The sequence below is a fragment of the Aethalodelphis obliquidens genome, unplaced genomic scaffold, assembly GCF_003676395.1.
Source record: "Aethalodelphis obliquidens isolate GAN/ISIS:26980383/991018 unplaced genomic scaffold, ASM367639v1 scaffold72, whole genome shotgun sequence".
Lineage (NCBI taxonomy): Eukaryota > Metazoa > Chordata > Mammalia > Artiodactyla > Delphinidae > Aethalodelphis > Aethalodelphis obliquidens.
Window position 1 is genome coordinate 10,546,358 of NW_020838016.1, and position 24,862 is coordinate 10,571,219.

Below are 24,862 nucleotides of genomic sequence, written 5' to 3' on the forward strand. Positions count from 1 at the left end.
AACATTTATTGAGCGCTTACTCTGTGCCCTAAATTTATACATGCAATACTTAATCCATATAAAAATCTAAAGAGGTAGGTATTATTATTGTTCCAAGTTTACAAATAAGAAAACTGAAGCATAGAGAGGTTGAATTTCTTGCTCAAGGTCCCACAGCTAGTAAGAGAGGGAGGCATGGTTGGGCCCCATACCATCTGCCTCCAGAATGTGTGCACTGATCTACTATGTTAATACACCAGTGAAGTAAATTGTTAAGCATGCATGAGACTTTGGATGCTAGAAAGAAAACCAGGCAGAACACAGCTGGATATGAAGGGAACTTGATTATATGTATTCTTCCATTATATAAAATTGACATTGCCTCACCTCAGCAATAAAGGAAGTCTGTATGTAAGCAGGTGTATTTAACTCTACTGTTAAGATTAAAAAATATTACTAAAGACAGTTCTCTCCTTACCACTGTTTGCATTCCCATGGTGGCTGTTATAAACTTTGTAGCCAGTGGGTATATATGATAAAGGAATCATTCTAGGATGACATAAAATAGGATGGGCCATAAACCCAAAATAAATTTTAAATATTTAACTAAAATAATGGTAGTGGAGACGTTGCACTAGTTAAAAGTTATTCACTCTGCAATGGACACAGGGCAGTATGTGTGATTTTTTGTTTGATCTGAGGAAGGGGCTGACAGCAGGCTGACTTGGGATCCCAAATGGGGTTGGGAAATGAGCCTGAGGATAACAAATTCTTCTAATTCCAAATTCCTATAATTGAGGAAGGCAAACGTCCCTGCTTGGCTACCTGAGATCAGGGCTGGCCTTGTTTACCTTTAACTTTTCTAGGTCAAGGAAAAAAATCTGCAGCAAGAAACTTCTGTGCGGCACTAGCAGGTCAACCCCATCACTCGTGAGGGATGAAGATTTCCTGTGTTTGTTTTTAACTGGCCTGTCTTGCTTATAAAAGTACATCTCTTTTTCCCCAGAGAATTTGTTAATCAAGGTAGTTTGCAGGCTTCAGGAATTAGCTCATTTATTTGGGGCAGCAGAAGAATGAACCAGTTGGGAGTGCAGGCCCTGGGCTCAGGCTGCCTGGCCTTGTAGTCTGACTCTGTAGCCGGACAGTGGGGTGACCCTGGGCCACTTTGCAAGGCCTCACCCACCCTAGGAGGTAGCTACTGCTATCGTCCCCGTTTTATAGATTAGAGGCTGAGTCACAGGGAGGTCTTATGCCTGGCACTTTATTTTCTAACTATCTGGCACAGAGTAAATAGTCAATAAAAGCCAGTTGTTACTCTTTGAGATGTTCGAAGCAAAAATCTGGAAACTGTAGAAGTCATCTTGCTGGGGGGCACTTTCTCATATTGTCTGGAATACAAGTTCTGAATTGCTCTTGTGTGCAAGGCTTTCTGCACTGTGGTTGAGGGATTTCGAAGAGATGGGTCCAGCATTCCTATCTGGGAGAAGCCAGGAAAGGTTTGCACTGTGGTATGGGCTCCATTCTCATGAGTTCTGTTAACTCCATGTGACACCCTACCCTAAACTAAGGATGGGGTTACCGTCCCAGATTACTTACCACTGCCAGAGAGCTCTGCCTCACTGGTTCCTGAGGTGTATTTGTAGGCATGTGTAATTATTTGGTGGACAATACTGTTTACTGGCCTCTGTAGGGCAAAGCCTGACACCTTTGATCTCTTGTTTCTTGGCTAACAGCAGAGCTAGTCCTCGGAGACTGGGAGCTGGGTTTTCCTCACCACCAGTATTAATGTAATTCACAGAAGGGAGGAGATCTGGATTCTAATCGAGAAACCATTCTGCTTTCTTTTACATGAAAACCTCCAAAATAATACTGGGGGAGTCTTTTCTTTTTCTCTAGAATTTTAAGAAACAAAGGTTCGCGATTTATTTCAAATGCTGCATTAAAAATATTTGTTATTATTAAAAAAACAACAGCTTAGGACAAGAAATTTGAATGTGCTTAGGATAAAACTTAACCAATGGAGAATTTGTTTCATATGTTAAGACCATGCTGAGTCTCTTTAAGCACGAAGTCATTGCTGTTTTAACGTTTTTCTATCAAAGTGTAATTCATATTAATATTATCAATTTCTACCTTACATAAAACGTTTAATCTGCATCTTACTGTGGTAGTTTTCAGCTGAATGGCAAATTTTATAGGGATTAAAAAATAAATAAATAAACTCAAGTACATACCTAATAAGAGGAAAAAAAAATGTAGAAATTTAAAACAATCAAAAAAGGGGGCTTCCCTGGTGGCTCAGTGGTTGGGAGTCCGCCTGCCGATGCAGGGGACATGGGTTCGTGCCCCGGTCCGGGAAGATCCCACATGCCATGGAGCGGCTGGGCCCGTAAGCCATGGCCGCTGAGCCTGCGCATCCGGAGCCTGTGCGCCGCAATAGGAGAGGCCACAACAGTGAGAGGCCCGCGTACCGCAAAAAAAAAAATGATGGACAACTATCATTTAAAAGCGATAATGAAATGAAGGATTTCTTTGATAGCATTAAAAACCACAGTGGAAGTGGAGCATATGCTGGTATCACTATAACATGGTCAAACCAAATTTATGTCGTGCTTTTGTGTGTGTTTGAACACATACTAACTTATGATCCTATTCTTTTATGTTTATTCTATTGTGCTCTATTTCCTTCTCGTTGATCAATGCACAATGAATTTTTCTCTTCAAGTTAGCCCCTGCTTCCCTCCAGCATAGGTGCTAAAATTTTTAAACTTGAGGCTCAGGTGTGGGGCCCTGGGCAACCCCAGCCAGATCTGACAGTATTTAATATTAGCCCCATCTCTATGTGGGGTTATAAGTCTAAACCAGTGGTTCTCAAAATGTGGTCCTAGAGCAAGCAGCATCAGCATTGCCTGGGGTGTGGTTAAAATGCAAATACTTAGGCCCTGAACCAGACCTACTTGATCAGAAACTCTGGCACAGGGGCCCAGCAATGTGGGCGTTTAATGAGCCCTCCAGTTGGTTCTGATGTTCATTAAAGTTTGAGAGCCTTTTGTCTCAACTTGGTCTTGCTGCCCTGTATCCTGTCTACCTGGGTTGACTTCCTAGATACACACATACCTATAAAGCTCAGTTATCCCCTCTGATTTCCTCATGACTGGGTCTCTGTCTCTCTGACTGGGTTTATGCCCTGATTTCAGATTAACACTCTAGCTCCCAGCTGGGATTTCCACCTGGCCTGCTGGACCAGAGCCCTGTCAGCTCATTTCCTTAAATATATCACAGTCCTGCTTTTACTCTTCTCCCCTCCTGGCTGGTGGACAAGTCTGGCATTGAATCAGTTGGGCCATTTGGAGCCAATTCGCACTGGGGCATCTCCATGACCTGGGAACTCCATGCTGTGCCTCCCAGCAGGCCATAATAGCACTGGCCTAAGATGACCTCCAGGCCCCTCACCTGTGGACGTTATAGTTGACATTACTATCCTTCTTTATTAGTCCCTGTCCTATAACCTGATAAACATTCTAACCTGCCTAAGGCCCCATTTTCTATTACCCTGTCCCTACTGATCTGGATATCAAGAGACTGCATGAGCTATAACATCTATCTGGAGTCAGTGGATACCTTTGGAAAACACTACAGTAGAGTTAGGTAAACATTTTAGGGTAAAACATGTATTGATTTGGGACAAATCCTTCAGAGTAAAGAAAGACAATAGTAGAAAATAAGTTATATTTGAATTACTTTAAGAAAATGTTGCCACGTTATGTTCTGAAATAAAGCACCACTTTATGTTCTGAATATTCTAATTTACCTGATAGAGCATTCAATACATTTATCTTGTGAGGACTGGTATCCTCTAACTTCTGCTTTCCAAGTCCTAATTTTTCCACGCACGGATCCACCTACTGAATTTATTTTCCCGAAACCTGAACACACCATTATCTTACTATCAGTTTACAGGAGACTCAACACCATAGCGTTTAATAAAATATTCGTGCTCATCCAGAGGAGCCTATAAGCAGCTACCACCGTGAAAGAAATTGAAGGTCACATTTATATGCCTAGAAAACAGTTCAACAAGTGTTTCAAAACATTCTCCATTTCAACCTTTGGTCAAAGCCCTTTTATGTTTTAGCAATATTCACAATACTTGAAGAGGTCCTTTTTTCCTTGAATTGCATTTAATGCGTAACCACTTGGCCCAGTTTAGACATAAGCTTTCTTACCCTAAACTCATGAGTCCCGCTTCTGCTTCTATTTGTCAGATGGATAGAAATTTGTCAGTAAAGCCTTAACAAAAGGAATTTACATGCGTGGTTATATTCATTCAATTTTTCATGGAGCAATTATTTATTCCATTCTACTATGTGCCAAGCACTACATTGGTGCTGGAATAACAGAGTCCTTGCCTGAAAAAAATCTTCTTGGAAATCCCCTCCCAGTCAGATGGATCTTTTCTTGTCAGAGATGGTGGGTTATGGATTTGCCTCACAGAGAATGGGTGGGGACCAGGGAGGGGCTGCATGATCATCAAGATGTATGGCTTTGGAAAGTAAAATGTGACTTATGAAAGCACTGTTACATTCTGGGATGTGAAAATGAGGACCCAGATCAAAGAAACAAAGACAACAACATTTACTTTTTCATAATTGGTACAAGCTATTCATTTTTCATCAAATCTTCTACTACCTGCATACTTTGGGTTAATAGCAATCATCTTCCAAGCACGGCTTACTGGATGGCCCCTAACTGAAGTCTTGACCCGATTTTCCTTTAAGAAATTGTCTAATCTGTGTCTATAGCATCCCTCTGGCCAAACATATGGTTGAATAATCAAATACATTTAAGCATTTCCTGTGCCTCTAATTCTATCCTAAGTGCTGTGACAAATTAAAAACAAAGCAAATTCATTTCCTTCTTGGTATTACAGATTTTTCTCTATAAATTCTACTGTATCATAAGTATCTTGAGGACAAGACTCATGCCTCACTCATTTTTGTGAACTCCATAGATTATCACATTATACTCAGTAAATATGATTGAATGGAAAAATTCATAAAGAAATTCATTTCTAGGGACTGTAGACTATAAACATCATCCTGAAGTTTCTAGAACTCTTGGAAAAGTCAGTTCTGTTGGTGATAGGTCATACTGTTTCACCTTGTGAATGAAGGTCAACTTGACCCCAGGGAAAGTTAGTGTACAGACATGCCATTGTACTCTTGACCAGTCAGCAACATCAGAAACAGTGCAGCCATGCCTCATAATGATTTCCTTTGTTAAGCAGTGTCACTCACCTGATCTGAAGCCAAGTCAGCATGGGGGTTGTTCCTCCTCCGAATACCCAGACTGTGAAGAACACGAGGAGCAGAGTGGTGGTAAACATCATTTGCTTGGGCTGAGATTCTGTGTTCCGAATAGCTAAGGCAAAAGCTATCGCTCCTCGCAAACCTGATGGAGAAAAACCAAAGAAGGAAAAGAAACATCTGCACGAGTGTCATTCTCATTTCATTGAATTTATCTTTACAATTTACTGACAAACACAATTATATTTTAAAATTAAACTTTTAATTTTGAGATAACTGTAGACTCACATGCAGTTGTAAGAAATAATAGGGACTTACTGTGTGCCCTTTCCCCATTTTCTCCCCAGCGGTGATGTCTCGTCTTGCAAAACTGTCTAGTACAACATCACACCCAGAATTTTGACGCTGATATAGTCAAGATTCAGTACATTCCCAACACCATAAAGATCCCTCATGTTGTCCTTTATACTCACACCTGCTTCTCTCCCACAAACTCCTTAACATCTGGCAGCCAGTAATCAATCATCCATTTCTATAATTTTGCCGATTCAGGAATGTTATATAAATGGAATCATGAAATATGTAGCCTTTTGTAATTGGCTTTTTTTCACCCAGCGTAATTTTTGGATACTCATCCAGGTTGCCAAATGTATTGATAGTTTGTTCCTTTTTATTGTTGAGTAGTATTTCCATGGTATGGATATTCCACAGTTTGTTTAACCGTCATCTGTTAAAGGACACCTGGGTAGTTTCCAGTTTTTGGCTATTACAAATAAGACTGCTGTGTGAATGAATGTAAGTTTTCAGCTCTCTGAGATAAATGCCCAGGAGTGCAATCACTGAGTTATATGGTATTTGCATGTTTTTTTAAATTAATTGATTTTAATTAAAAATTTTATTGAAGTAACATTATTTAAATTTATATGTATAACATTGTATATATTATAACATGTTTCACGTGTCCAACATTATATTTCTTTTTTTAATTTAATTTTATTTATTTTTTTATATAACGTGTTTTTATTTTATTTATTTATTTATTTATTTATTTTTTGCGGTACGTGGGCCTCTCACTGTTGCGGCCTCTCCCGTTGCGGAGCACAGGCTCCGGACGCACAGGCTCAGTGGCCATGGCTCACGGGCCCAGCCGCTCCACGGCATGTGGGATCTTCCCAGACCGGGGCATGAACCTGTGTCCCCTGCATCGGCAGGCGGACTCTCAACCACTGCGCCACCAGGGAAGCCCCTATAGCATGTTTTTAAAAGAAATTACTACCAAACTTTTCCAGAATGGCTCTAGTATTTTACATTCCCAGCAGCAATAGATAAGTCATCCAGTTTCTCCGCCTTTACCAGCCTTTAGTGTTGTCATTATTTTAAATTTTAGCCATTTTGATAGCTTATTGGGGTTATAATTTCCATTTTCCTAATGGCATTGTACATTTTTTAATGTGCTCATTTGTGATCTATCTACCTGCTTGGGTGAAATGGCTCTTTGTGTCTTTATCTCATTTTCTAATTGAATTGTTAGATGTTTGTTAAATTTTGAGAGTTCTTTATATATTCTAGATAATAGTCCTTTGTTGGATATATAGTTTGCAAATATTTCCTCCCACTTTGTAGCTTTTTATTGATAAAGTCTAATCTGTTGATCTTTCCTTTTATAAATCATCTATTTGGAGCCAAGTCTAAGAACTCTTTACTTAGCACTAGGTCCCAAAGATTTTCCCTTATATTTTAAATTTTTTTCTAAAACTTATTTAGCTTTACATTTTACCTTTAAGCCCATGCTCATCTTGAGTTAATTTTGGTATAAGCGGCGAGTTTCAGGCTGAGGATCTTTTTTTTTTTTTTTTTTTTTTTTTTTTGCCTATGGATGTTTAATTGCTCTATTGAATTGCTTTGGTACCTTTGTCAAAAACCAATTGGGTGTATTTGCGTGGCTCTATTCCTGGGTTCTCAATTCTGTTCCATTGATCTATGTGTCTATTCCTGTTCTGATGGTACACTGTCATGATTACTGTAGGTATATGGTAGGACTTAGTATTGGGTAGACCTCCTGCACTGTTGGTGGGAATGTAAATTGATACAACCACTATGGAAAATATTATGGAGGTTCCTTAAAAAACTAAAAATAGAACTACCACATGACCCAGCAATCCCATTACTCGGCATATATACCCTGAGAAAACCATAACTCAAAAAAACAGATGTACCACAATGTTCATTGCAGCACTATATTTACAATAGCCAGGACATGGAAGCAACCTAAATGTCCATTGACAGATGAATGGATAAAGAAGATTTGGCACATATATACAATGGAATATTACTCAGCCATAAAAAGAAATGAAACTGAGTTATTTGTAGTGAGGTGGATGGATCTAGAGTCTGTCATACAGAGTGAAGTAAGTCAGAAAGAGAAAAACAAATACCTTATGCTAACGCATACATATGGAATTAAAAAAAAGAAATGGTACTGATGAACCTAGTGGGAGTGTAGAAATAAAGACGTAGACATAGAGAATGGACTTGAGGACACTGGGTGGGTGGGGAAGGGGGAAGCTGGGGCAAAGTGAGAGTAGCATCGATATATATACACTACCAAATGTAAAATAGTTAGCTAGTGGGAAGCAGCAGCATAGCACAGAGAGATCAGCTTGGTGCTTTGCTATGACCTAGAGGGGTGGGATAGGGAGGGTAGGAGGGAGGCTCAAGAGGGAGGAGATATGGGGATATATGTATGCATATGGCTGATTCACTTTGTTGTACAACAGAAAATAACACAGTACTGTGAAGCAATTATACTCCAATAAGGATCTATTTAAAAAAAAAATCGGGTAGAGTGATTCTTATTTTTCATTTCCAAAAGTCTTTTAAATATTCTAGATCTTTTGCCTTTCCATAAAACTTTAAAAGAATATTGTCTGTATTTACAAAAAAAATCTTTCTGGGCACAAATACTTTTAGAAAATCAAGTGTGTTAGACAACAAGGAAAACCAAGCTTATGGACCATTGAAAATTAATAAACGATTAAATGACATTTAAGAGTTATTCCAGCCTGAGAACATACTTTGACAAAGTCTATAATCTAAACTGACCTATTAAAACCTGCTTTTTTGTCTATTTTTCTTCTTTAATAATAATATGTTAATTGAATTTTTATGAAGCCATATTAAATATATTTGCAAGAAGATGTTAAAGAAGATTAAATGCTATAATTTCAAATCAAAGTGTGATGACATTATAAAAACAGATGTAGACTTTGAAGAAAAGTAAATAAAAGCACAAGTAGTAAAATAAAAAAGTTAAAATTGAAAATCTCTCTTGGGTAACACAAGACTTATAAGACATTTACAGGCTCTGTTACACCACGTAACAGGGCAAATAAACATTTATAATGATAGCAAGTATAAGTCAAAGGTAGTGATTTTTGCTACTTTTATAGGAAGGTTTAAGTCACATACATAAAATTTCAATGGTCCATTTTTTGTAATATTTATTGTATTAATATCATCTAGGTTTCTAATTTTCTAAATCTTTATTCATACATTAAGAGACTTTTAGAAATTGGATACAGGTTAGGATGAGAAAAACTATAACTACTTTGGTCTTTATCCTTGGCTTTGCAACTTAGAATATAATGCTCCTTTCTCATCTTTACACTGAGAATATACAAGAGACAAGTGGCATAACACAAGATCCAGAGGATTAGAATAGAGAGACTTAATATATTTTGCCTGAAAGAAGGAAGCCTCAGAAAGAGAGAGGAACATGCACTCTGATTATAAAATTACCTTCAAGGAACAAAATGTAATGGAGGAAGAAAATTATTCTAAATCTCCATGTAGACAAGGAAATGGCCTGAAGATAAGAAAGGTAACATTTGAAGTAGATATTAATAAAGAAAAAAAATTTTTTTCATCAGAAATTCTGAACACTTAGATGGCTGTACTCAAGAAGAGTACACCAGAGACGTTCATGCACTTAGACCCAGCTGGGGACAAGAAAGTGGGGATATTAATAACCCTTATTACTGGAGAATATTTCAATAATGTTCTCTCCAGGAAATACAAATGGTGTCATTAGGGAATGAGAACTGAAAGAAACAGTTTTCCAACAGCCTTCTATATCTGAGGAGAAAATGTATAGGTTAAGGTAAAGCTCCTAGCAGTGTTTAATCAGGACAAGATTGGAGATAGAAAGTGATCTTTTCTTTTTCTCTTTTCCTCAAGCTCACATTTCCAGAAGTGTCCATAAAGAAGCATTACTCCAGTTAAGTGGTGTGTATTAGAAATATTAAGCGATAAGACTCTAAGTATTTGTTTTCATTATATTGAATATTTGTGTGTGTGTGTGTGTGTTTGGCTTTGTTTTTTTCATTTTTTGTTTTTACTTTGAATTTTGTGAGAAAGAGAAAAATAGAGACTGGAATAAAAGTTAAAACTTGCTACGTCATGTTTATTGTAAAGTTCATGTTAGTTATCAAGGGCAAGGAAGGACATAATCATTTATCTTCCTGAATATGTTTAATAATGTATTGTTATTATGTTAAACTAGCATAACTAGGCTCTTAAATCTAAATTATCTATACATGAGCAGTTCTTAGTTTAAAAATATACTCAAAAGATATATGTTATTCTGACTTCTAAAAAAATCTGTATCCTATAAATAAAGCTCTATATTTACAGGAGATGCAATGTAGAGATCTCTTTAAAAAAAAGAAGAAAGAAAAATGCAGCCACTGCCTTGTACTTGTACTTGTGGAATATTAAGAAACATTGATATTTAGAACCAACTTCAAGATGGCTCTATAAGAGGAGCCCTCCCCCATATAATGGTCACCTAAAAAAACACAGAAACAGTGTGTTTTTGGAGAAGAGAGTATCTGTCTGTAGCCCTGGCCACTTTTCGCAAATATGGCTCATGCCACATGTGAGATGGCCTAGTAGCATGGGAAGCATGGAACTGAGAAAGGTGAGGTCACTAAGTAGACAAAGTGAAGCTCATTTAGAACTCTAGATGAGAAAAACTGCCTACATACCATTCATCCTTTATGATGCCAAAGTTATTGATCACGCATTTGGCCCCTAGACAATTGTCAAATCAATGGCCATTCATTGCTTCATTCAGCACATATGTGTCTTAGCCTGACATAACAAAATACCACTGTCTGGGTGGCTCCAACAACAGAAAATATTTCTCACGGTGTGGAAGCTGAGATGTCTAAGATCAGGGTGTCAGCATGGCCAGGTCTGGTGAGAGCTTTCTCTCTGGCTTGCAGAAGGCTACCTGCTTGCCAGGCAAGAGCAAGCTCAGTGGTGTCTCTTCTTAATTCTATCATAGGGCACCCCACCCTCATAACCTCATCTAAACCTAATTGTCTCCCAAAGGCTCCATCTCCAAATAACATCATATTGGAAGTTAAGGCTTCAACTTATGGATTTGAAGGGGACACTGTGTGAGGGGAGTCCATAGCAATATGTACTGATTATCTGTTATGTGGAGGCTCTGGGCACACTTATCCTATCTCCTTCACACCATGGATTTGGGAAACAGAGGACTTTAGGACTGAAATAAATTACTTAGGCTACCAGCAAAATACTAGAAATTAAAGATTAGTATTGACTTAGGAGTTTCTTTTAGCAAAACACTATTTTCCAAGAACACATTGCCACTTTGCTTACAAACCAGGAAATTCAGAACTCATTATCAAAACTTGTGTTTTATTTTGTTTAATGGGTACTTTGATTCTTTGGATTTACCTTTCTTTTTCTCTTTGTTTTGGCCAACTAATGGACATAATTTTATACTTTGGGGGGTTATAGACTATTCCATCTCATTTTAGATGGGTTTATTGTTCAGAGACTTGACATATTTCACATACTCAGTTGGAAAGTTAGCATCATCTTGTGGAATAAAAGAATTACCTGAAATTAAATGTGGTTTCATTTAAAATTGGCCTCTAAGGGATTCTTATGTTAATTATGTCGATGTTCTATTCATAACAATAGAAGACTATTGAACCAAGGAAAGCTTTCAGTCAAGGACCCCTGCTGCAGAAAAAGTTCAGCTTCCTGTTTATCTTTAAACAGCAAAAGTGAAACTTAATCTGTTATAAATTTGCAAATGTGTTCTGAACAGGGTGAAGGTCTATTACAGCTACATTTAAATCACAAGAATACAAGTACCCCCTAAGGCATCTGCATTGAAGGTGCAAAGCAAGAGTCTAAACCTAAACATTTATTGAGCACTCGCTCTGTGCTACCTGTTACCCAAGGCACGGTGGGGGGATGCAATGGTGAGGAAGCTTGGGCTCCTCTATTTTAGGGCTCATGGTTCTACAAAAATGAGTCTCTTAACAGGTAAATTATGATAAAGTATATTAGAGGTATAAAGAGTATGCTTTGCATGTATAGTCTGTTGAAGAAAAAGGTAAGATTGTTAAATTGCATGAGGGCCCAAATCATGGCCATTGTCAACAAATGTGCAATGTTTAAGGCACTGAAATCAATGGTGGGGTGAAAGAGCTCTTTGCACATGTGGTTTTCTATACCTGAATCATTTTTCTCCCATTCAAATTTTCTCTAGTTCTTTCTTCTATAACCCTCACCCAAATTTCACCTAATTCCAATGATCTTCAGAGCTCTGCTGAGCCTCTGATTTCTCTATGAAGCCTCCACTGAGGTCTGGGCCTGGGTTAGGCTAACTGACATTCCCAGTACAAACTGTGCTTGGCCTATCAGGTGACTTATGACATTACACTGTAATTGGCTGGCTCTTTGTTTATCCACACACGTAGAGCAATGCCAAGCACATAAAAGGTCAATGAACAGATGAATGTTCTGATTCTTCATGATTCTTGATTACAAATGGAAAAGTGATTGATATCTCTTAGTTCAATGGAATGGTTGAGTGATTGTTTCTTCAAGTTTGGCTTCTGCCCTTTTATTATTTATTGAGACCCTTAAAGCCTCGTACTGAGAGTCAAGAGACCTGGGATCTGTTTTCAGCCCTGCCCGACAGGAGGCATGATCATTAGCCTCATCTGAATCTGTGTTGTCTCATCACTAAACGGAGGTTTTAAGACTAGCTTGTGGTCTTTAGCCAGAAGTGCACATCAGCATCAACTGTGAAACTTAAAAATGTATGAGTTACTCATGCTAGTGTCCTGACTCTAGAGATTTGGATTCAGCAGAGAATGAGTTACCTGAAAGCTCGGGCTCCTCTCTCTTCCCTCTGTACCACCTTGGTCCGAGGCCCATCACCTCACACTCTGATTGTGCCCCTGACCAACACCCTGGTCTCTTGGCCTAACAGCCTCCATCCTTTCTTCCTTCCAGACTATCAACGTCCCTCTGAACAGTTTCCTCAGAATCTAGCTTTTTGAGGTGGTGATCTGACCCAGAAACCATAAGTGGCTTCCTACAGCCCATAGAAACACTTCAATCAGAATTTTGCTCCCCTTTCCGGGTCTACCTCCTCTTGTCCACTGAGAGCTTTGCATACCAACAAGGTGGTCTTCTTTCTCTCAGTAAACAATAGTTATCCTTGCCCCTACGTCATGATCCCACTGTTAAGCCTGTGTTTCACTTCTTTCTGCCTCTATTCCACCCCCATGAAGTTTTCCTGAAATACTCCAGTCCACATTGCTCTTTCTTGGAAATCCTATAAAACACATTGCTCATGCCACTCATATTATTAAATGATAGTCTGAGATGAATCAGTAGTTTAATATGATCTATTCTTTACTCTCAATTATTAATCTTTTAAAAGGTTGGAATTACAACTTCTTTACACAACTTAATATCTCTCATAGTATCCAAAACATGAAACTCAGTAAACGCTTTTGAATTGAATGATTACAGTGGCTTCAGACTCTCGAGATATGAGGTGGTGACGTTCATGTGTTCCTTCATTCATTCGGGCTCTAGGGGACAGCAGAAAACAAGAGATAGTTTCTGCCTTAAAGGGGCTTCCAGATTAGTTTAAAAAAGAAAAAAAAAAGTAATATGTAAGTTGTTGTGAAGAAAACAAAAGTAGGATAAGAAGATAGAGGATATATTTATGTGAAGGGTTGGAGTGTTTAGGGTGGTTAGGAAAGCCACTTTGGTTAGGTGACATTTGAGCATAGACTCTAATGAGGGAGAGGCCATGTGGGCGTCCGGAAGAAAAGCACTCCAGGCTTCTGGAACAGTAGGCGCAAAGGCCCTGAGGCAAGGATATGCCTGATATGTTCGCATAGCAGCAAAGGGGCTGGTGTGGCTAGAATGGAATCAATGGGGGGCGGGAGGTGGGGGGTGAGTGGAAGGAGATAATGCTCAAGAGGTAACCGAGCCAGATCATGCTGGGCTCTTAAACAGCAAGGCTTTTGAATTTTATTTTGAGATGGAAAACTTCAGGAAGGTTTTTGGCAGGGCAGCGCTAGGATCTATTCTATGATTAAAGGGATCACTCTGGCTCTGTTATGAAAAACAGATCTCCAGGATGGAGGCAGGAGGTCAGTGAGAAGCCTGCTGCATAATCCAGGCAAGAAGTGGAAGTGGATCAGAACAGGATGGTAGCATGGTAAGTACTGGAATAATGTCAAAGGTTGACAATATTTGCTGATGGGTTGGATGACAGGTATGAGAAGAAGAGAGAACTCCAAGAACTTATGGCCTGAACAACTGGAAGAATTGGGGGAAACTGTAGGAAGAGCACATTGGGGTGTCTGGGGGAGATCAAGGGTTATATTCCAGCCATGTGGAATCTATGATCCCTAGTAGTCACACAAGCGCAGAGGTTGAGTGGGTGGCTGGAGCTAAGGGTCTGGAGCTCAGGGGAGAGGTTAGATTCGTTTTTACTGGAGATAGTGGGGAGTTGGGAGGAAAGTTTGGAGTTTGAAAAGTGTGGGAAGATAAAGTTGATTTTTTTTTTTTTTTTGGTACGCGGGCCTCTCACTGTTGTGGCCTCTCCCGTTGCGGAGCACAGGCTCCGGATGCGCAGGCTCAGCGGCCATGGCTCATGGGCCCAGCCGCTCCGCGGCATGTGGGATCTTCCCAGACCGGGGCACGAACCCGTGTCCCCTGCATCGGCAGGCGGACTCTCAACCACTGCGCCACCAGGGAAGCCCGATAAAGTTGATTTTAAACCATGTTTTCTCTTGCTTTAAGGACTTTGTGCTGCTTCTCGCACCTCCAGTGCTCTTCCCAGGCTTCCCCTCGCCCCCTTCCCCAGTCTCCCCCCTGCCGGCCCCCAGCCCTGGCTGCTCCTCATTCATTTCAGTCCTCAGAAAGGCTGCCCTGACCATGCCATCTAAGTGCCCTCCACTCGAACCCAGGCCTTTTTTACATGTCATTTATTACACTGATCACCATCTGAAATTATATGTTTGTTTTTTAGCCTTTAAGACCTGTGTCCCTCCACAAGACAGTGAGCTCAGTGACAGCAGGCCCAGTGCTAGGATGGTGCCTCTCATATAGCAGGCACTCCTTAAGCATTGGATAAATGCATGAGTGAATGGATGAGGGAAGGATCATATTTTGCCTTTGAAACACAATTGGAATCCAAAGGAAAATGAACAGTAGTTGGACAGGGATGCAGAAATGTCCCTGAGAAACTGACCCATTCTTTAAAAGAAATATCCCTTAGATAAGTTATTTTGCTGCCTTTCTTTTCATTTGGGGTATAATCCATTGCAATACCTTTTTTTCCTTTCATTTCAAGTACTGTGAGGGGGTTGATTTTAAAGATTTAACACATTCTCATCAGTCTGATAAATCAAACCCTAGTTTGAGTCTACAATAGAATTATGTATTGCTTTTACCTTTGCTGAAGTCCCATGACCTTGCAAAAGGTAACTACTTTAAGCAAAAATGTCAGTCTGATTTCAAAATACATTTTCCAGGACAGTACAACCTTGTTATACAGTCCCATTTTCAGTTCAACGTCGTTTTATCACATGGAAGCAAAGCCAACAGATTGTTTCAGTGAAAAAGCCTCTGCATTCAAAAATAAATTGAGTTTTTCTGGAAACTAAGTCTGTGTTAGACAAGCAGAACTTTCTTTCCTTCATCTCTCTTCCTGAACTTGAATCATTTAAACCTAAGGCCACTGAGAAGGAATGCGACATAACTTCAATGTATTTTTGCATAAAATGAAGTTTGTTTTTGGACACCTTAGGCAGCCAGGAAGGGTAATTGTACATAGGATTAGCTCTGTCACAGCTCTGAGTCAACATGCGTAGATGCCTCTGTCTTTGGAAGTTTATTTTTACGTAGGGAAGGTAGATGTGGTAGGAAACTGTGGAATAATCCTTGCCACTAGCTGAAATCTTCAATGGAGGGTTTCAAGAGAAAGGCTAACAGAGATCAGAAGAAAGTCAACTTTCTGTAAGCAGTACCCAACTTATGGCCAGCTTGTGTTTCAAAGGTCAACTTATAAGTTTCCTACTTGACCAGTGGTTCTCAACTTGGGTGAGTTTGTCCCCCAGGGAATATTTGGCAATGTCTGAGGACATTTGTGATTGTCCACAACTGGAAGGTGGGAGGCGCTAATGTTAATCTAGTGGGTAGAGACCAGGGGTGCTGCTAAATATTCTACCATGTACAAGACAGACTCCACAAAAAGGAATTATCAGTCCCCAAATATCAATAGTTGCTGGTTTGAGAAACCCTAGTTTAGACACTGGATTGCTTTTTTTCCCATAGGATCAACGCTAAAAATATTCCTACTGCAGAGGGCTATTTTGGCAAAGATGGCTATCTGTCCACCAGAACCTATTTTTATCATCCATGCTATGCTGTTATAACTGCATAAACTACATTTCCTAGCATCTCTTGCAGCTAGGAATACAGCTGGTTCTCACCAGAGAAATGAGAGCAGAGGTGATACATGTCATTTCTGGGCCCAGGCTTTTAAGAAAAGCTACCTACCCCAGTCTCTCTTTCCCATTGTTCCACCAGCCAGTTATAAATCATGATGAATCCCTATAGCAGTGGTTCCCAGACTTTAGCTACATCAGAATTACCTGGAGTACCCGTTCAACCCTAGATTGTTGGGCTCCACCCCCAGAGTGTCTGATTTCAGTCGGTCTGTGGTGGGGCTTGAGGATTTGCATTTCTAACAAGTTTCCAGGTGTTGCTGATACTGCTGGTCCGGGGACCACACTTTTAGAACCCTCGACTTAGGGGATTATGATGCCACAAGATGGAAGGAGCCTGGTGATATCTGAATCACCACCTGGAGGAGAGGCATCTTTCCCCCACCCTCATGTTAATATCAACCCCACCTGTGACTTGAATGAGAGCAGATTTACTACTGTGTTCAACAACTGAATTTTAGGAGTCTGTGTGTTCTAGTAGCTTAGCCTATCATAAGGCTCTCTACATCTGCCAAACCTACATCTCTCTCCCTTACATGTCCCTGTAGAATCACAGAATATTTTCTTAACAGATGAGGGAATATGGGCTGGGAAGGATGGGGTAGCCAAGGTTACATAGGACATGGTATGGCTTGTTATTTAATCTGTTTCATTCCCCCCATTGAATATATAACCCATAACAAAGATAAAAAAAATCATGATTATCTTAATAATTTGAATTTTTAGGAAAGATGCGAAGAAGAAAATTTTCTTCCCCTTTCCCAGGCGGACGATCAACCTGAGGCAACATTTTGAAAAAGATGTTTTGCCTTTTGCTCTCCCTCCCCAATTCTTTCTGCACCTTCTCTCTCTGTGTCTCGGTGTCTCTGTCTCTCTCCCCCTTTCCGTGCATTACTGCCATCGTGCTGCCCTCCCCATCCCAGTCCCAGACACCCGACTCTAAAATGATCGGTTTTTGACTCTCCAGTCAAAACCCCCATTTCCACACGCAGCCAAAATGAGCTTCCTGCCGGGAAGAAAACAATTGGAAGGAAGAAATCTGCTGGGGAAGGGTAGCACACAATTCTCCTGAAGGGCGTGCTTTTTAAAATAGTTAACATGCGTGCTTTCACGTTTACTTGTGGAATTTAAAACAGCTCCAGGAAGGTCTAGTAACATTTTTCAGGCACTGAGGGAAGTGGACGGTGAGTGGGACTGAGGATCCTGTAAAGGGAGAGCAAGGCTGTTATTCACAGGCAGGGCACCTCTGGTGTCTCCTTCTGCCCTCAAGTGCGATCACAGGTCTCTAACTTTTGGAAGAGGGTCAGTGGGAGGCTGGGCAGTGCGGCTGGGACCCAGCCCTACTCACAGAGGTTTGGTCTGTCTGTGAAGGATTTGGTTGCCCAAACAGCACTGCAATGTCCCCAGTATATTAGAGCAAGTGCCGATAATTCCTAAATGATGTAATGGCCCTATGGAAATTTAGCACAAGGTATTTTTAAATGTAAATGCTTCTTGCTCATTTGCACATATAACTTACTAGAGTCAATCCTATTGACTTCTTCTGAACTCTATCCACAGAACCTGAGGGCAGAATTAGAGGTATTTATGCATGGTACAGACAGACTTATTTTTTGAGCCTGGTTCGTGTGTATTGATAGTTTTCTAAGGTTATGTCTACCTAATGCCCAAAACAAGCAAGCAATTAGTAAGCAAATTCAGGCAGAAAACAGGGAAAAACAATGTGGTCCTTTTGTTTGCCTCAGCGGACAGGTTAGCTTGGTTAAAACTATCAGTCAGATATTTGTGATATCTGTGACACTCCTGAAAAACTGAAATGCACACAGAAAGTTCCCAAATTAAATAAGATTATTTATTTTTCTGTATCTAAGACCTTATCCTTGAAACACAGGGAGAGGTGACAAGTGTTCTGGGTTGTCCCCTTTCATTACTCAGTGTCTCTCAGGGGCTAGAGTGTTCTTATTGGCTACTCTCTCTCTATAGTGCGGTTGGGTAATCTACAAGGCCTTGCCACTTTTTCACACTCAATCTAAGTAGATGGTGGCATTTTGCATGTGTCAACTTGTCCCAGAGGGGGCTCCAATATATTTTCCTCACAAAAACTGGTATTTTGAGTTTCACTTTGAGTTGACAACGTTTCACATCTTAGTGCAAGGAGTAGGTCACTGCTGCAACTAAAAGTAGAGTATCAGCAATTGTCCTTAAATGAAGGGGAGGGGGTGGAGCCTCGGATCTCGCCTTCCAAAGGTATGTCACTAGCACTCAGCATTGGCCTCAGACTAGGTCCTCAGCAGTGATCTGAAGGTCAAACCTTACTTAGAATAAAAACCTTAATCTCCGATAGGAGGTTTTTCCGAGAGCAGTTGTGAGTTTATATGAATCATGTCTCTGTGAAGCACTAACGGCTATCTCCTCTCGGGTGGTTAAGGAGAGCGATGGAAACTCCCAACTGTCGAACGTGGCCTAAGTGGCGGTCCCTGTGCCAGGCATTTTATATACACTTTCTACTCTGGTTTTCCACACTGACCGTCTAACGTAAGTACCATTTTATAGCCACGGGAGCTGAGGTTTAGAGAGAGTTAACCATATAGCGCCCCATGGCTGAGACTGCTTCAAAGCCTGAGCCCTCTGCATTTCACCAAAATGGTAGTTCCTATTTAGAAAATATGTGGGGTGCCCAATAGAATCTAATATGCTGCTTAAAAATGCAAGAGCTAATAACTTTTACTGTAAATTTATTTTGGAACTAAGTGAAGAATAGGCTATTTTGACCTAATCATAGGAGAACACTATGGGGCTGTCTGTAGCTCAAAGCTAGTTCTCAGATGTTCTGAATTTGTCATCATCACATAAACTTTTCTCAGCATTTGAAACTATGAGGACTTAATGGGATCTTCAGTTCATCCGGACCTGCCGTGCTTGTCTACTTTGTCACAGCAACGCGGCACGTGGTTACTTGTTATTCAAGATGTCTTTTTTCTGACTGTTTGACACACTGGTTAGAACATTTTCATGACTCATTTCCTGCATAAGCTGGTTAACCCTGTCCCGTTTGAAGACCTCAGAAGACCTTCACCGGTCAGCCACCTGCTCACTAATGCCTTCCCCGGGCCACAGTGGGTGTCAACGTGAGAGAGGTGGGGACTTGGTAGATGTTCATCCGCTCTAATGGAGAAAATGTTCTCAGCCTATGTCCCATTAGCTGGTTAGTGACCTTGTACTGGTAAGGAAGAGATAGTGGCCTAATTAATTGCACAAGATACACCCAGAGCAGGAAGGAGATATACCACCACGGGAGCGGGAGGGAACCCTGGACTCCGGGGGAGGGGCTGAGAAGAGGAAGGCTTGGCAAGGAACGCTTGACAACGTGATGGCGTCATCTGGGCTGTCGCTCTCTGGAAGGATGAACAAAGGAAGAGACAAGGAGAGAAAGAGTTCTGTCGGGAATTCCCTGGCGGTCCAGGGGTTAGGACCTGGCGCTTTTACTGCCAAGCCCGGGGTTCGATCCTTGGTCGGGGAACTAAGATCCCCGCAAGCCAAGAAAGGAAACAGTCCTGTTGCTTAGAAGACTCAGACTCTCAGACAACCCTAGTACATACATTTAAAGAAATCTTTTTCCTGAGCTGAAGTCAAGCCTGATTCTTTTTTTTTTTTTTTTGCGGTACGCGGGCCTCTCAATGTTGTGGCCTCTCCCGTTGCGGAGCACAGGCTCCGGACGCGCAGGCTCAACAGCCATGGCTCATGGGCCCAGCCGCTCCACGGCATGTGGGATCCTCCTGAACCGGGGCACGAACCCATATCCCCTGCATCGGCAGGCGGACTCTCAACCACTGCGCCACCAGGGAAGCCCCAAGCCTGATTCTTGATTCAAATCATTTGGCTCATATAAAAGTCCCAGGGTTTTTAATGAGATCTTAGGTCTTTAACTGGAAATCATAAACATCCATCCAACACAAAGCAAGCAAAGATTTGAAAAATAGTTTCATATCCGAATGCTACTGTTGAGGAAGTATTAACAATGTTTACTGTTATGAATGCTCAGGGAAGGGTTTTTTAGCCAGAAGTGAGTAGGTAAAAAATATTTTCTTTTATTTCAAAAACAAAAGTCTTTATTTGTTGATCTCTTTCCTTAAATTTATTGTTGCTTAGCTCCCACCTGGGCAAACATGGTCTGAGAGCTGCCTTTGGGGTCAATTCTGGATTCAGAAGTTCCCAGGCTGATAGAACAGGAATGGATAGTCCTTAAGTGAAATTTTAGTGAAATGTACAATTTTAGTTGCATTGACATTGTTGTAGGTTGTTCATTCATTTGCCTATTCATCCGTCAATTATTTGTGGAAGGTTCAAGTAGTGGGCTGGGTGCTGAGGTACAGAGTGAATGAAACAGATAAGTATTTGGCCTCACAAAGCTCCCTGTCTAGAGGGGCACACAGGCAGGCAAACCAAAAATCATGGTAGAATGTGATGGGTGCTAGGAGAGGAGAAGTATTGGGTGTTACGGAAACAGAGGAGGGGGACATCAACCCAGACTTGAGGAGTTACAAGGTTTCCTACAGGAAGTGGTGTCTAAGCCAAGATCTGCAGGATAAAAGGTATTAGCTGAGTAAAAGAGTGAGGGGTGGGGGTGTGTGTGTGGAAAGGGGTCCAGACAGATGGAGAGCCTGAGTGAACAGGGAAAGAATTCCACATACTCGAGGAACTGGAGGAGATTCTGTAACTGGGTAAACATTGCTGTGCTGATCAGACGGCAAGGGGAAGGACAAGAAGCAATGGACTTGAGGATATGGGGAGGGGGAAGGGTAAGCTGTGACAAAGTGCGAGAGTGGCACGGACATATATACACTACCAAACGTAAAATAGATAGCTAGTGGGAAGCAGCCACATAGCACAGGGAGATCAGCTCGGTGCTTTGTGACCACCTAGAGGAGTGGGATAGGGAGGGTGGGAAGGAGGGGGAAGGGGAAGGGATATGGGAACATATATGTGTGTGTGACTGATTCACTTTGTTATGAAGCAGAAACTAGCACACCACTGTAAAGCAATTAGACTCCAATAAAGATGTAAAAAAAACAACACCACAAAATAAAAATTGAAGTTCTTCAACTTGAATGCTAAAAAAATAAAAAAAAAAAGCAAGCCTGGCACCCAAGGGGGTCCAAAGCAAAACAGAATAAGGTGGGAGGGAGGGATTGAAGAGAGAGGTTCAGAACAGAAACCATGAATTTTGATTACGTTCTGGGATGCACTTCTCAAAGTTTCACATGCATGCGAATTGCCTGGGGATTTTGTTAGAAAGCAGATTCGGATTCAGCATTTCTAAAGAGACCCCAAGTGATGTCCTAGCTGCTGGTCTCTGGACCACACTTTTGGGTGTGAAGGATCAACAAAGCATGGAAGTGTCCCTTTTACATGGTGGCTGGTCGTTATTGTGGGACAGTCCTGGTGGCTTAACAGCGTTCCATTAATTTGGGTGGTCGTGGACACAGAGTCCTGTTCCTAGGCACTGCTGAAAAAATAACCTGGACTCTTCACTTTCATGAATTCCACTTGTTTTCTTCCTGGGTATAACTGATAAATCAACTGGGAAGCCCACTTCTTGGTCAAAGTCTCAGACTGGCTCTGACAATGGCCTGATTGGTGGCTCACCAAAAAGACACTGAGAAAGGCTGTCACCTACACCTGGGCAGTGGTCCTTACGCTGTCCTTCTGTAGAACACTGAGTTTCTATACACTATTTCCCAGAACCTGAATAGTAATGGCAGTCTTTTTACCATTAAGGGGGAAAAAACTGAATGCTAATGGGAAGGTTTTCTTAAAGTTTTACTTCCAGGCCTTTCTCTCAGTTCTTTGGCGCCAGCAGCTGTCTGAATGCCAATGAGTGCTGGGGACGATCAAATGAGCGACAAGCAACATTAGCAGCAAAGCCTGGCCACCCTTGGTGCTGTTGTCTTTATGGCTATGTAAACTCTTGGATGAGGTTTTATACTATATCCATACACTGAGGTCACATTTCCCCAGTTAAAAACCCTTCCTAGTTTATGCAATAGGACACATCAGGGGTGCAATGTCTCTTCAAAGTGCAACAGAAATGGACAAATTGGAGAATTATGTCCTGTGACCCACCGTTGGGGCCCTTGAACCTGCCCGGGTGCTTCAGGGCCTCCGTTCCATCCGGATCAGCCCAGCAGCTCTGCATGGAGCCTCTGAAGCCCAGTAGGCTAAAGTCCCCAGCCACAGTGGTTTCAGGAAGGCTGCCGGGGCTCAACTGGGCTTGGTTTTTCCTCTCCTTCAAGCAATTGCTGGCTCTTATTTAGTTTTAAATTAAATCAAAATTGCAGCACATGGATTTGAATTAAAACAAGAGGCCCGATCTTTGTAATATGCACCACATCAATAGGAAAGCTAATTTGTGCAAAGCACATCTCCTCCTTTAATTTAAACCACAGAGCTCCGCTTCTCCGGTTTCAAGGGAGCTGAGAACTGGGCAGGGCAGCTCACCCCAGGCACTAACTAGGGCTGTGCTGAGAGGGTCAGGAACAGTTTCAGGGGAGCTTAGCGGTCCTCTTAAGCCCTTTGTTCCGGGTGTCACATGATACAGCAGAGCAGTTGTGAACTCCTGGCCTTGAATTTAAAGAAGGTCTGAAAATGTCTCAGGGTAGACTTCCCCAACTGACTCTTAACTGAAACCTAGCTACCAAAAACAGAAATTGCATTATTAAAAGCTTCTCAAGGCAAATGAGGCAGAGAGACCACACTGCCCCTGACCTTGAGACCTCATTTTAAGGTTCCAAGGCTGATGTGTGTGGATTACTAGACTACACAAAACCAATCGGGTAGGGTCTGTGCTAGGTGAGAAATTCAATCTGGGTCCTGACAGTTGCTTCGCTCAGTTTAACTGGCTCTAGAGGCCAAAGGTGGAGACGGTGGGGGTGCGGGGGGGGGGGGGGGCACAGGGTGGTGGAAGTGGCAGTAAGGTCATCAATGAACAATGTGTGCTTTGCTCAAAAACATTGCTGTACCCCAGCCATCTACACAGCTCCACGCCTTGCTCCAATGCTCACTGCCGGTAGTGTGTGCTCCCCAACAGGAGGTAAGTAATAAGCAGCTGGATCCCTCTGCAAACTGTCACCTCCAGGTGCATCCAGATTTGGAAACAGGTCTGATTCAGGTTTTATGGGGCCTGAAACTTACACATTTTTGGATCCTCTTTAAGAAAAATGATACAAAAACACCTTTCCCAAATTTTATATACCATTAGGACACACTGCTAGCGCCCATCCCAGGGTCTTGGAAGGGGGACACGGGGAGCTTAAAACTGAAGCTTCTTTAACTTTACAAGTAAATCCACTTCTGCTTGAAATACATCACCAGTTCTCTACCTGCCCAGTGCAAAAAGGCATGCACAAGGTGAGGGTAAAGGTGATGGAAAAGGCTTTGTCAAATAGTAGGTGTAATTGACTAAGACAGAAGTTCTGGTTCTTATTTGATTGGTCTTTGAAACATCTGTGGTGCATCGGCTTAGGGAACCAAGCTTGGCCCAAAGCCAAGTTCTCTCTCTTAGGCTGCAAGCCACCTTAAGGGCAGGGTTCTCATTGCTGTCTTTGTTCACCCAAATACCTACCAAAGAGAGCCTGTCAGGGAGTGTCTGCTGAATGAGTAGCTGGGTGACTGATTGAGGGATTGTGTAAATAAATTCACCCTCCCATTTTAGATCGAGGGTCATTGTTGTTTATCTTCTCCAGAGGACTCTGAAAAATGTTTTAAGTTATGTAAAGAAAGGCTCCATCTAAATTTATTAGTGAAGCATGGACAAGTGGTTTCCACCAGAGAGCTTCCAAACTTATCCTTCTTACTGGATGACCAAAACCACTCTAGACATAATTAAGAACATTAAGCTACATTATAATGCAAATATTCTTTAAGGGGTTTGGCTGTTTCTTCTGGTTTCAGCAGCTGTTGTGCCCACACACCCAGAAAAGGCTAGACAGTGTGTTATTTGATCTGCTTTTTCACTTCCTCCTCAGGCTTACATTACCTTACGTTGACCTTTTAAATTCTGTACTTCCTGGCAAATATATTTAAAACTTTAGGTCCTGAGTGAGGTATGGCATATCAGAATTCATGCAGAAAATCAAAGCCCAGTCTGGACCATTCTCTTTTGAAGAAAAAATACTGCGCCGCACATGGTAAACTCCATTGGTCCTTCCGACACTCTGAAGGGGGTCAGTGGGTGCAGTGTAGAACCTGAGCCTATGGCTGGGAGGGGTGTCACCCACGTGTGTGGTTTACTGTGAACAGGATCGGAGTCAGGTTTGCATGAGAGGCATGTTAAGACATGCTGGAGTTGGCCTGGGCTAGGAAGGGCACGGTTTTGATTTAACTTTTGTTCTCATGACCTTGAGGGTAAATCTGAAGTTGTGTCAAGACAGATGAGAAGGCTCTAAATTCAAAGTCAAGAGGCCTGGGTTCAAGTCTCAATTTCATCTCTTATGGGTTGTCAGATCGTGAGCAAGATACTCAAAAACTCTCCATGTCCTTCTCTCTCTCTTTCTTGTTTTTAATCTGCAGGAAGAGACCAAGAGCGCCTATCTTATCTTGCCCTGGCTATAAGTCTCAAAACATTACCCACAAAAGGTCTTAGAAAGGTATAAAGTGACTTTGGAGTTGAGCATCTATGATTCCATTACCTAACCCTATAACATTACAATCTCC

General features: G+C 41.5%; 1 protein-coding gene across 3 annotated transcripts in view; it reads right to left on the reverse strand.

Annotated features, from left to right (window-relative positions):
* SLC9A9 (solute carrier family 9 member A9) overlaps window positions 1-24,862 on the reverse strand; it is a 537,427-nt gene that overhangs the window by 185,091 nt on the left and 327,474 nt on the right. For all 3 annotated transcript variants that reach the window (XR_003429705.1, XR_003429706.1, XM_027091611.1), the window contains exon 12: window positions 5,277-5,430. Coding sequence is in view for 1 of the 3 variants with exons in the window: in XM_027091611.1 (XP_026947412.1) it covers window positions 5,277-5,430 (154 nt within the window). In the remaining 2 variants the exon portion in view is untranslated. The remainder of the gene's footprint in view (window positions 1-5,276; window positions 5,431-24,862) is intronic.